The sequence below is a fragment of the Carassius auratus genome, unplaced genomic scaffold (genome assembly GCF_003368295.1).
Source record: "Carassius auratus strain Wakin unplaced genomic scaffold, ASM336829v1 scaf_tig00025657, whole genome shotgun sequence".
Taxonomy (NCBI): domain Eukaryota; kingdom Metazoa; phylum Chordata; class Actinopteri; order Cypriniformes; family Cyprinidae; genus Carassius; species Carassius auratus.
Window position 1 is genome coordinate 85,146 of NW_020525443.1, and position 13,223 is coordinate 98,368.

General features: G+C 37.4%; 1 protein-coding gene across 1 annotated transcript; it reads left to right on the top strand.

Moving 5' to 3' along the window:
* The first annotated feature begins 626 nt into the window (after positions 1-626).
* LOC113078400 (acylamino-acid-releasing enzyme-like) lies at positions 627-11,563 on the top strand. Its single transcript, XM_026250732.1, has 24 exons — positions 627-902; positions 974-1,040; positions 1,574-1,989; positions 3,461-3,593; positions 3,708-3,834; positions 3,938-4,013; positions 4,089-4,164; positions 4,834-4,973; positions 5,079-5,213; positions 5,362-5,453; positions 5,569-5,606; positions 5,756-5,877; positions 6,278-6,338; positions 6,447-6,541; positions 6,711-6,780; positions 6,932-7,017; positions 7,110-7,248; positions 7,335-7,418; positions 7,496-7,576; positions 7,665-7,753; positions 7,824-8,017; positions 8,122-8,224; positions 8,504-8,610; positions 9,977-11,563. Exons 1-24 carry the CDS (start codon positions 660-662, stop codon positions 10,077-10,079), a joined length of 2,877 nt encoding a protein of 958 aa, XP_026106517.1. The 5' UTR covers positions 627-659; the 3' UTR covers positions 10,080-11,563.
* Positions 11,564-13,223: the final 1,660 nt, after the last annotated feature.

The following is a 13,223-nucleotide window of genomic DNA, read 5'->3' on the forward strand; positions in this document are numbered from 1 at the left end:
GGGCAGATTCAGATAGATTTGGTGTCGACAAATGTAATTTTCTCATACTTTATCATAATGTCATAATTTATTACTTTTTTTTTTAAATCATACGAGGCAAGAAGTAATATTTTCATGTACAAAGCACTTGTCTGAAATGCCTTTCATCAGGAGACACATTAAGGTGTTTTACAATGTTGACATTCACATCCTTTGTATTCCATAGCTACACAAAACTATTTTGCGAGGAGAGGAGCAGCCAACTCTTGTGAGATGTGAGGACTGCTGTTCCCTGTACCACTGTCCTTTCTGTGGGCCTGACATGTTCAAACCCACCATCCAAAGCAAATGTTTAAAACATTTGCAAGGTCACAGAAGAAGAGCGATACGACACAAGGGCAAGTTTTAAATAATAGAAATTACAAACTTTTAGATGTATATATTTAACCTGAAAGTGTCCCAGGAACTGAAGTCACAGGAATGAATGGTTATTATGTTCTATCGAGTATTAAAATTTACTAAAGCATAGAATTTTATAGAAGCATAGGTAAATCTTAGTATTAAATTGATATCTAACTTAATTACTTTTTTTTTTTTCACCAGAGTTCTTCATTTTTAAATGTCATTTAAAGTGCCGAACTGCTCCACACTTTCACTGTATTAGCTGCACATCCACTTTTATGAGGAAAGATGGTTTTCTAAAACACCTGGCCATGTGCGAGAGCAAAAAACCCAAAGTAACAGTTGTCGAGTTGAAATCAGACGAGAGTTTACCTGCACCAGATCTTCATCTGACAACATGTGAGGCTGGCAGTACTCAGGAGATGCCTGTCAGTGAAGGACACAAGAATCTGGTCTCTGAAGATGCTCTGAAAATCAGGAGAAGTAAAGCATACTTTGGGGAACACTTGTGCCATAAAAGGGTAAGTTTCTATTTTCTTTTTCTCTTTTTTTATGCATTTATATCTCTATTCACCCTGTGCTGTTGTTGCAGGCTGTAAGTGAGGAGACAGTGAGCCAGGGAGTCAGTGATTCAGAGATGGCAGACCAAAACTCCAGAGGTGAGTCTCATTAAACAGAAAATATTCTGCATAATGCAATTTGCTTGACTTGACCTTTCCAGTGTGACAAAAGACCTGAATACGATCAGGCACAGATTAAAAAAAATATATATATATTCAGTTATTGTTTCATCATTGTGACAAAAATTGTTGAAAAATGATGAATTAGTTTAGACTTTCATTCCATCCAGTCACAGGATTTCAATCATGTTTGATCATTTGAGTCGATTTTAGAGAGCAGTGTTTTCAATTGTCATGCATGTTTCATTTGTTGCATTCACAGCGGCTTGAAAGTGGTCATTTTTGATCTTCAGTGGTTTATTGTATGATGTCCAGTTATTCTATGTAAACATATACCAAGAATGTTGTTTTATAATCTGTTCAGAAATCTAAAAGCCATGCAGTGTGTTCCAGCCAAAAGTCGGATTGTCTGTCAGTCTGGCAGGCTGACAACAAGACTATGAAATGCAGTTTTGTGCATATCCATGTCCTCTGATAAGAGTGTTTGATAGTCTTACTCTCTTTAATCTTAGGTGAAGGAGAGATTATGGAGAAGCAGCTGAGAACAGATGACCCAACTATGTCCCCAGTGGATGAAGGAGATCCTTCAGTGGTAGATCTCTCTGTAGTGGATCATAATGTCACAGAGACCACAGTCTCAAATGCTGCTGCCAATCTTCATCCTATAGAGGCTGATGTAGCCATACAGACTTTGGTAAATGAGATGTTCTCTGGACACACATCTGTTGAAAGCACCATCCCAAAAAAAAGATCCAGATCTGATGTACAAGATCTGTGTCCGTTCTGTGGTTTAATGCTGCACAGGAAGAATCTGCAGGTGCATTTAAGAAGGAAGCACCCAGATCATGTGTCAAACCAGGAGAAATCTACCTCTGCTCAGGTGAAAAACCCCAAACAACAGAGACTCGCTTTGCGACAACAACAGAAGGTGACAGAAGTTCATCCTTTTACTCTTTAGTGCATTGAATTTTTGAGTTAAATTAAAACAAATACATATAGATTAAAAACAAAATAAAAAAACACTTTATTTTTTTTACCTACATTTCATGTGACCAGGCAGATACTGACATCAGAGGAATGTTCCCAGAGGAACTGGGAATGTGCAAATGTATTGTTAAATGATCAAAGTATTAACTTAAAATGTTAGTGGTAAAAATTTGATGTCAAAAGGGGTTTGTTTCACAGAAAAGTTCAGGAATCTTTAAAATGCTTTAAAATACAGCCTTAAACTGACAGTTCACCCAAAATGAAAATTCTGTCATCATTTATTTATTCTCATGTTATTCCAAACTGCATGACTATTTTATTCTGGAGAACACGAAAGCTGATATTTTGAAGAAAAGATTATACAGAACATTGTTAAAAATGTCTTCTATACACATTTAAATAATAGCAAAATAACACATTTTTTTATAAATATAAACAATAAGCCTAAATAGTTTCAATTTAAAGATAAGTAGTTAAAGAAACAATATGAATAATTTCAATCTAAAGATATATAGTAACAAACATTGCAGACATTCTTTGTACAGCCCAAACGGAATCACAATATCTTAAAACTGATGGGAAACCAAAATACATTTTTAAGTGATTTTACATGCAACAATCCCCAATACTTTTTTCATGATACTATGGAATATATTTTTATGCGTAAACACAAGAGTACTTTAATATTGGCGCAGGAAAAATAAAGCTCATAGTGTCGAAAGTGTGCTGAATAAACCGAAACCCCCCTCAGTGGACAGAATGGATGCGTCCGCAGCCAAAGCGCTTTGTCCGCGGTTGAAATATCGGCTCTCACCGTCGCTCCAGCGATTTTCCCCGATCTCACTCTTCTGTCACGACTGTCCACTTCAATTCACTGGACCGGTGTGGATTATTGTTGGTGAAATGCGTTGCGGTGGCGTCCGTGTTGTTGTTGTTTCAGCCAGATTTCGCTTGCGCCCAGCTGACCCACATCTATTTTAAGGTGCAAACGTAAACGGCGCTACTTTTTAACGTTTGGTCACTCTCTTTTATTAACGTGTTGCTTTATTATTGAAAGAATACATCTTTTTAATGAGATCACTGGAAGCGTAATATCGTTATCAAAGCGTTAAACACCAGTGAAATAAAAATAGGTTATTTTATATCGCAAAATGTTGGTTAAATGTATAACTATAGCTATTTGTTAATTATTTGGATTGCATAAATAGTAAGTTTGAATCCTGCTGAGCATTATAGTAGGTGAGATGGGATGTACTTCAGTAGTTTATATGATTCATATATGAGTTCATATGAGTCAGTGGACTCTAAAGTGACAAAAATTGGCTGTTTTACAGTGTGAGCCCACAAGAAAGGCAGGTTCATGTTTGTTTTCTGTTTATGATGACTCATAGTTTATATGTTTGTGGTCTCAGATTGCAATGGAGAGTGAAATCAGAGCTGTGTTCAGACACTGTATCAGCTTTCCAGTGCCCACTTCTGCCTCTGTGGTCGCTGATGAGCTGGTGGACACTGCCAGTGAAAAGCGTTGTGTCACTATATTGACCCGTAAGTATATTGGAGAGTCCTGTCATGTGGTTTTATTTATTTTCTTTATTTAATTAGTTATATGACTTCATGATGCTTGCATTTTCAACTGTTTTTTTTGTTTTTCTTCTGCAGGTTGGAGTCAGTGTGATTTGGAGAGAGGGGTAAAACTGTGTTTCTCTCAGAGATGGACTCTACTGTGTAAACATGACACAATCGAGCATGTGCTGCCGTCAGGAACAAGCTCACACATAGAGAAGGAGTAGGAGATGCATACATTATATTCAGATATTCATTTATCTCAAGAGATATAAAGAAGGTCTACAAGTAAACAACACACCTAAACAACACATCATCACTTTCAGGTTGCTCAGCTGCCATTCTCCTTCTGGGACTCTTCAAGCTGTCATCCGGGAGGATGCAGGACATCAGTACCTGGAGGTAATGGCTATCTTTGATATTAAAATATTGAATTATTAAAAGATGATTCTTAATCTTCTTTTTTTCATTTGGTAGGTTTGGGGGCAAAATGGTCTGGAGAAAAGTTTGGACCTTATAGCTCTAAATAAACATGGAAAAGTATATGAAGATGGTAAGAAACACTTGGTTGTCCATGTTTTACACCAGGGCTTTCAAATCACCAACTGTCGTAAAGAAAAAAACCAAGAACTTGTACTGACTCTGAGTTCTACTTAAAGTTAATGGGACAAGGATTTATCAATAAAGTCATATATAATTTTAAAAATTTAAAAAATTTCAAATAAATTCTGTTCTTTAGAACTTTATATTTATCCAAAACAAATGTATCACAGTTTAAACAAGTATTAATCAGATCAATTGTTTTCAAAATTGATAACAATAAGAAATGCTTCAAGAGCACCAAATTAGGATACAGTTTTACAATGTTTTCTGAAATACAATGACACTGATGACTCTGGCTTTTTGGCATTGGCTGCTAAAAATTCAGCTTTACCATCATAACTTACATTTAGAAATTGAAAACCATTATTTAAAATGAAAAATAATGTTTCACAATATTATTGTTTTACTGTATATTTTATCAAATAAATGCAGCACTGTTACAGACCCCAAACTTTTGAATGGTTGTGTAGTTGAAGATACACATTTACGCTGAGTCATTTTATAATTTGGAAACTAATAATGTTTTATAGTAACCAGTATAGTATAGTAGTCAGTGGCCCAGATTATTGTTCAAGGATATCTGTCTGATTGCCTGTACTGTGTCTTTGTGTGTCATTAGCTCAGTTTGCATGTCTGGTCTGGTCACCATGTGAAAAAAAGTTGCTATATGTGGCTGAAAAAAAGAGGGTGGAGCCATCAGCACATTCATCAGTTGCATCAGCCAATGAGGATGGTGGGCTAGTGTTACTTGAGGAACAGGTGAAAGGTCTTCTCCCAGATATACTTTCATACAATATCCGTTATGGCTAGACATTTGAAGACATGCATTCAAGGTTTTTAAAAGAAGTCGTGTGCATTTCTCAGGACAGGAACATCTATGTTGAAGACTGGGGTGAAGGTCTGGTGGGTAAGAGCTGTCCTGTCTTGTGTGTGGCTGATCTCAACAAAGGGGCAGTTATCGTTTACGCTGGCGTCCCTCCACATATATCACCGGGACAGGTGAGTCAGATGTACATTACAATTTTCAGTTGTCTAATTGATAATCAGGTATGTTATGCCATACACAGAAAAAGTTATATCAGCAATCTCAGATTCAGTTGTTGTAAATGCTAACTGAATTATAAAATAGTCCTTGTTCTCTCTTAAGGCTCTGTGGGCACCTAATGGAAGGGGTGTGGTGTTTGTGGGCCAATGGAATGAGCCGTTCAGACTGGGCCTGAAATTCTGCTCTAATCGTAGGTGAGGGCTGAGTTAAAGATAGCTTCAACAGCTATCATTTCCCCTTAGAAATATTGATCCAGTAATAATCCCTCAAGTGCTAGTATTTATTAAGATGCTTATATGCTTTTTCCAGATCAGCTCTCTACTACCTGGATATGAAAGGAAACTGTGGTAAGTATCTTTATAGGAAGGTTTATGTGTAAGCACCTTTTTAAGTGCCCTCTCTTCACTCTTTGGGCTTTGACTTGTATACAAGTTTGTGAAATTAGAACTCTTGGTCCTGTAACTTCTCTTTGTCCAATATGACCTGTCTCTGCCAGAGTGCTTGTCAGCTGAAAGTGTGTCCGTTTCAAGCCCTCGAATGAGTCCAGACTCTTGCTGGATCGTATACTTGCAGGGACAGGTGTTTGGACCACATCGTCAGTGCCTGAGAATGATGCTGGTGAGAACATTCAGCTCAATATATCATACATGAATTGCTTTATAATAAATTCTGTTCTTTTGAACTCTTTATTCATTAAGAATCTAGAAAAAAATGTAGCCTGGTTTTCCACCAAGAATATTAAGAAGCACAACTTTGTTCAAAAGGGATAGTAATAAGAAATAGTATCAAGTATCTTGAGCATCAAATCAGCATGATTAAAATGATTTCTGAAGGACCATCGTTACACTAAAGATGGCCACTGAAAGTTCAGCTTTGCCATCACAGGAAAAAATATTAAAATAACAAAGCAAATAATTCTCTGATTCTGCTGTATTTTCCTTGGCTAACACAAGAGACTCTGAATAAGATTAATGTTATTTAAATAAATTTTACTGACCCCAAATTTAATGTCTTTTAGTATGATATGAAGAGCAGAAGCACTTCAGTTTTAGTAGATGTGGTGAGGAGAGCAGAAAAAGGTACTTAAAAGAAAACACAAGCACACACATTGAAAAGTGACGAAGTCAGTCTCATTTAAATAGCGCTTTTCACAATGGACATAAGTGCAATATCATGTCCTTTCACAGGTCAGTTTGCTGGAATATATGAATCATTGCCATCTCAATGCTGGTCTGCAGACAATGAGAGAATCTTCTTTAGCAGTTCCTGTGAAAACAATAAGGTAAATAAAACAAATACAGGTACACAAAAATACCAGTATTTGACCTAAGTAGTGCAGAAAAAAATTGGCACACTGTTAAATACCTTGCATAGAAAACCTGTGTGTCTCCCATTTCTGCACAGTGTGGATTCTGAGTTTCTTTTGTGATTTGCATCATCTGTTCTTCTAGGCGGTGTTCTCAGTTGACAGAACCACAGGAAGAGTCACACAAGTGTGCGGACTTGATGCGCTAAGACTAGGTAGTGTAAATATGGAGTGATGTCATGACTGCTCTGACTCTGTAAGAACGAAAGATATTCTAAGGCCATTTGGTCAGATTACTGTCAGTGTCATTACTATGTCTCTTGCCAATTGTGACAGTCATTAATTCTGTGTGTGTGTGTTTGGTAGATGATTTCGGCAGTGTGCAGCTTTTGACAATACAAAAAGACCTGATGGTGATGAGCTGCTCATCTCCAAATCAGCCTCCTTGCCTGGTACAACCATACACACATGCACACACTTTTCTATAATAGTCACCTTTCACTGAGGAAACTGCGTTACTTGCAACTCTGTGTGTTTTCTGTAGAAAGCTGGTTTCCTCTCATCAGTGGATCAGGCTGAGGACATGCAGCTTTGTAATGTGGGCGGAGCAGATGTGTATGAGGGATTTGATTGGCAGCCCATGTTGATCACACCCCCTTCTCAAGAGGAGAACCATCAGTTCTGTGAGGAAGATAGATGTATCATCAGATTTACAGCTGCTACCAGCAATATTTCTTTTTGATTTTACTCTTTCCTCCTCTCTATATAGCTGGACTGAATTTTGGAGCAATTTTATTGAAGCCATACAATCTTCCAGAGAGAAGGAAAAGTCCTCTAGTGGTGAATATACATGGTAAGGCTGACAATTGTTTGTGCATGACGTCATTATTTCACAGACGTGAGTGATCAGTGAAGTATTTGTCTGTACAGGTGGTCCTCATGCCCATTTTGCTGCTGACTGGAACGCCACGGCCGCGGCTTTAACCAAACTGGGATTTGCTGTTCTGATGGGTAGGGTGTGAATGTAGCATTCTAGTTCCTGACACAACAAAAAATAGAGAATGAGCACTGATTTGAAGAATGACTTTGTGTGTCACAGTGAACTACAGGGGTTCCACTGGTTTCGGTCAAGATGGCATAGAGTCTTTGCCTGGAAACGTTGGCAGTCAGGACGTCAAAGATGTCCATGTGTGTATATGTACATATAATGTGTGCTTATAGAGGAAAAATGTGCTAATTTGTCATATTTTGTGTCCAGAGGGCAGTGTTATGCACTTTGCAGAATGAGACGACCCTTGATCCTGATAGGGTGGCAGTGATGGGTGGCTCTCATGGTGGTTTTCTAGCCTGCCATCTGGTTGGTCAGTATCCAGATTTCTACAGAGCTTGTGCAGCGAGAAACCCTGTGATCAACGCAGCCACACTGCTTGGAACCAGTGATATTGTAGACTGGTAACACAATCACGTTTACATTCGTTGATAACCCTGTAAATAAAGATGAAAAGTGTTTGCTGTTGTGACTGTAATGGTGTTATGTGCTTATGCTGCTCCTACAGGAGATATTCCTCTGTGGGGATTCAGTATGCTTTTGACCAGCTGCCCACATCACAGTCCATCATTTCAATGCTGGAAAAGTCACCCATAATACACGCTGCACAGGTATACACACACACATTTACTAACTTAATCTAAATGTGTATATTGCATAGACTTATGTTTATATATAGCTATTTATAAATGCTGAACCCTTACAGAAAACCTTGTACTTTTTTACATTAAAAAATATATTTATATATAAAAAAAAATATATAGGTGCACACTCACTCATAATCACACACACACAAAAGAAAAGTGATTAATAAATAGTATTTTTGGTGTAGCAAAAGCTTAATATCTAAATAGAAGATCCTAATATGGTTTGTGTAAATGTGTGTTTAGATCCGTGCTCCTGTGTTGTTGATGTTGGGTGGGAGAGACAGGAGAGTATCCCCTCACCAGGGTCTGGAGCTCTACAGAGCACTCAAGAGCAGGAATACACCCGTCAGGTACACTACATTTAATAAACACACAGATTACACTGATATTATTAATAGCGTTAAGACTAGGCTGATTACATTTGGCCATTTTGAGATGTTGGCATTGGCCCATAAATGGCATCTGCAACAACATTGTCAATGGATAAGAAACTTTTATTTTTGCAGAGTATGATACAGTTTGGGATCAGAAAGATTTTTTTTTAACTTTTTTATTTTAAGTTAATTTTTTTATGAAGTCGATTGTGCTCACCAAGGATCCATTTATTTGATCAAAATACAGTTGTATTTACAAAATGAAATCGTGTTAAGCGATTAATGGTACGTGATTAATCGCAATTGTCATGCGCATTTAGACTGTAAAGACTGTTCTGTGATTAGCAGTAAATCTCCATCACCTGCTCTCAGGTGGAGCAGCATTTACTACACAGAGCTGTAGTTGCCTGACAAGTTATGCAAAATCGCATTCATAATCGCAGACGACATAATTGCAGGATTACGAAATCGAATTCATCGTTCGCGATAATGACGGCGATAATGACAGAGCATGTGAAAATACCACATTTAATAACATGTTTTAACTCCAAATTAACTTCATAACATCAGTCGAGTGTTTAAAATAAATCCTTCTGTGAGATGATGTGTCTTAGAATAATTAAGGCTGTGATATAGACTGTCGGTTAGCATTTTATTATAGGTATACTTTATGATGATGAAAATGATACTAATAAGAGTGCCAATAAACCATATATTGCTGTAGTCTTGTGTTTATTAGTCACGTTAAATCAATGAAAGCAGTTAAATCTATTTATTCATCACCAGTGATTTCCTAGGTTTCTTCTTTGGGGCATATATGGGTTTTCAGCGCGAGAGCGCCCCCTGATCTTCATATGGAGATTTACTGCTGATCACAGAACCTTGCATCTCGCAGCTTCTGCCTAATCGCGATGTATTGCCTTTGCGATTTAATTTATATTAATTGTGCAGCCATAAATGAAAATGACTGTTCTATTTTAATATATTGTAAAATATTTAAGAATTTTTAGGACTATTGATGAATAGAAAGTTTGAAAGAACAGCATTTGTTTGAAATCGAAATCTTTTGGAACATTATAAATGTCTGATTATCAATGTAATGCATTACTTAAAAAAAGAAAAATAAATCTTTCTAACCCAAAACCTACGAAACTGTATGTTGTTTTAGTACATTTTCAGTTAAATAAATATCGGTCTCATTTGACAATGTTTGCCCTTGGCTTGTGAAAAACCCACTGCAGTCAAACACTAAACACTATTTTGAAGTGTTCAGCCTTCTCTTTCTTTTTTCCTGTCTTTATCACACAAATTCTCTTTCTCTCTCTCTTTGTCTATCCCTCAGGTTATTGTGGTACAGTGATGAGGGTCATTCGCTGTCTAAAGTCAACACTCAGTCTGACTGCTTCTTCAACATCGTTCTGTGGTTTAAAGAACATTTAAACTGAAGCAACATTTCTCAGAAACGTATATGAAAATATTAATCGAAAAAAAATCTTCTTTTTTTTTTTGTCTGCATATATTGTGTTTGACATTCTTGCCAAAACTGTAGATGTCCATGAATGTTGCACTGAGCCTGAAGTTAAAGGTTATACAGGTCTCTGTCCACTAGGGGACAGACCAGTCCATGTTAAATTAGCACTGCTAAAATAAGGGGTCAAATGCCAAAGGATGAAGTAATTATGTTTAGAAATCAGAGCTCATGTACTGTGATACTGAACTTAATATCTGAACATTCACTGTCGTTTGTGAAATGTTTACTCTCTATGTTTACTATGTTTTTAATGGACAGTAATGATCTTGCCAATATTTTTTGATCAAATCTGTTTGACTTTAAATACAAATATATGGTGATCATTTGTAGATTTAAATGAGTTTGATTATGAAAAAAGTACATTTAGGATGAAAAACCATAAGAGAAGAACAAAAAGCAATTTTCTAGTTTCTGAAATGTATCTATAGAGATCGTCAACATTCCATATTTATAAACATGATACGAGTCAGAAATGTGTGATATTTATTTTGGCCAGTGTTTATTCCCATAGATCCAGGTGTGCATGCTTGCTCTGCTGGAAGCTGTACAAGCTCACATGTCTAAGACTCTCGTGTCCATTTCACTTGCAGCCCTTTAAGAAAGGTATTTCCCTCAAAGATTTCTTTGTTTCATAGTCTGGCAACATTTTTGTCCTTTGAACACTTAATCTCCAAATCCTCTTTGACATATTCATTCAGCTCTTGTGTTTCTATCATGAACTTTGTTTAAAATGCTTTTTATATTGTTATATTAGGTTATATTTTTCATTTATTAGGTATACTGGTTTGCCATTTGTGGCACGTTTTATGTTCCAGTGTTTTGTGGCCGATTGTAGCATGTGGATTTTCAATATTCTGGCAGTCTCAGGGGGCAGATTGCTTTATACCCTGTTAAGATTGCATTGCTAATGACCCACAGAGAAAGAAGTAGAACACAACAGGTCACCTGAGACCATTGCCACAGCCACTGTGTAAGAGAGAGAGAAAGGTCTGTATTATTCCTCCTTTGATCGGGTTTGGTGTAGGTGTCTGGGTCTTAGGCAGGTCAAATATCATTAAAAGTCTTTCCTCTCTGTCTCAGTCTGCCTAGATGCTGAACGACATGCTCATAAAGGAAGATTAAAGAGCAAGGCAGAATTTGAGAATAAACACAAACACCCAAAAAGCAGAAAATCGTTGCCAGGGGGTGAAAAGCAGATGAAAAGCAGAAGCAGATTAGAGGAAGTAGGTTTAAGGTCACATTGGGGTAAAATGAGCCATAGCTTAGTTGGTGCTCCCATGAGCTGTGATGTGACAACTAAACCAAAACATGAAAGTTATCTGATGGCTCAAGCTTTTTATCCCCTCAGAATGCTTGGAGTTGGGTAAGCTCCAGTAGGCCTGGGGTACGTTGAATCCACGGCCATAAATATGACTCAGCTTGAAGCAGTGAATCTATTGAAGTTGGCAAAGTAATACAGCATAAATGAAATCCTTCAGACATCTTTGTTATACTTTGGTTCATGTTTCTTCAGTTGCTTTTGGACACTGCAAGTCTTATATAAGTTGTTTTATTTTATCTCTAGATCTTCAAGCGAATAACAGCTCTGCTCTGTTGTTTTCACCTATTTATTAGTAAAAGGAAATGACACAAACTGGCTCACCTTACCACAAGCCCAAAGTAAAGGTGTGCTAAACCGGGGTGTTGCTGTGAGTAGTGGTCAGTGTCCATCCAAATTGGTGCTTACCAAAAGAAAACTAATCAAATGTTATTTTAGCATAGATTTTTTACTTGTCTTTTTTATTGATTTATTAGCTGTTAGATCATTTATTGGACTAATATATGTGCTTGCCTCTGCATTGTTTCAATAGGATGTCTGTCATTGCCCATCATATATAAACTAGTTCCTAGGTCATTTCAATGCCAGTTTTAGTCATCAAATAGGTAACAATGACATTGTTTCAAAATTGTTAACACAAGCTTCAACTGAATACTGGATAAATATTGAAAAGGAAAACATATATGGTTTATAAATACATCATTTAATATTTATATTTATTTTCAACTACTAACAATTTGTAATAGTTTTGGATGATCAGTACAATATCTTGTTAAAAAAAGACAATGTTACTTTAGTCTCACTAAATTCCATGCAGTCTCGGTCCCCAGGTCTCTGTTGACATAAAAATGTGGAGAATTGAGCAGAAGTGTAAAAAGACTGTAAAAGAGTCCAATCCAGAGAAAGAGAGAACTGACCGGTCAGACCAATTAATGAAAGAGTATACAAGTAGTGGAGCTGCTCGTGTGTGGTTATCAGTGTGTTTAGACAGAAGGCTCTGGATGGGATTAGAGTGAGTAGAGGACATTAAACAAGAGCATTTCCACCTGCTTGTGATTAAGTGTGTTGGATAGGAAATGCGATACTACTTAGAGTGAGGGATGCGAGTGATTTGTTGTGTGAGTTTGTGCAATCCTGAAAACATTACTACACTCTCATAGGGTGTGAAGAGTGTGTTTGTGTTTATGTGTTCAGGGGGGCGGAGGCTAATAGACTTTTGGGGTAATTAGCAAGCTGCTGAAAACCATTAATTTATCTCACCTTTCCTCCCCCATGCTTCCGTTCGTGGGCCGGTCCGTAGTGCTCTGCTCAGTTGTCACTGTAATGGATGAGTCCATTAGCTGCCCCTGGCAGGGGAGGAGATCGGTCAGAGAGTAAACTGGGTAAAAAGGGCAAAACTGTCACCAAACAACTTAAGCTAATAGCATCGCCACTTTACTTGATGAAATGTGTTTAACACGTTCTCTTGTGCTTCGCTTTTCTCCCTCCATCCCTCAGATAAACACACATTGCCAACACCTATATATTCCAGTGAGTCTCTGCCATCTGTCATTTTCTCATTCCGTTGCTGCCTCCTTTCCACCGCTTTGCCATACAATGGGAGTGATGGAGCTGGAGAATATTTGGTCTCTTATAAAGAACTGACATTTTCTGTCAGCGTTTGAGTGTTTTGACTGGGCATTAGGGTGAGACGGGGTGCTGAAACAGTGTGTGTGTTCTGCAAGCAACAACAAATCCAGC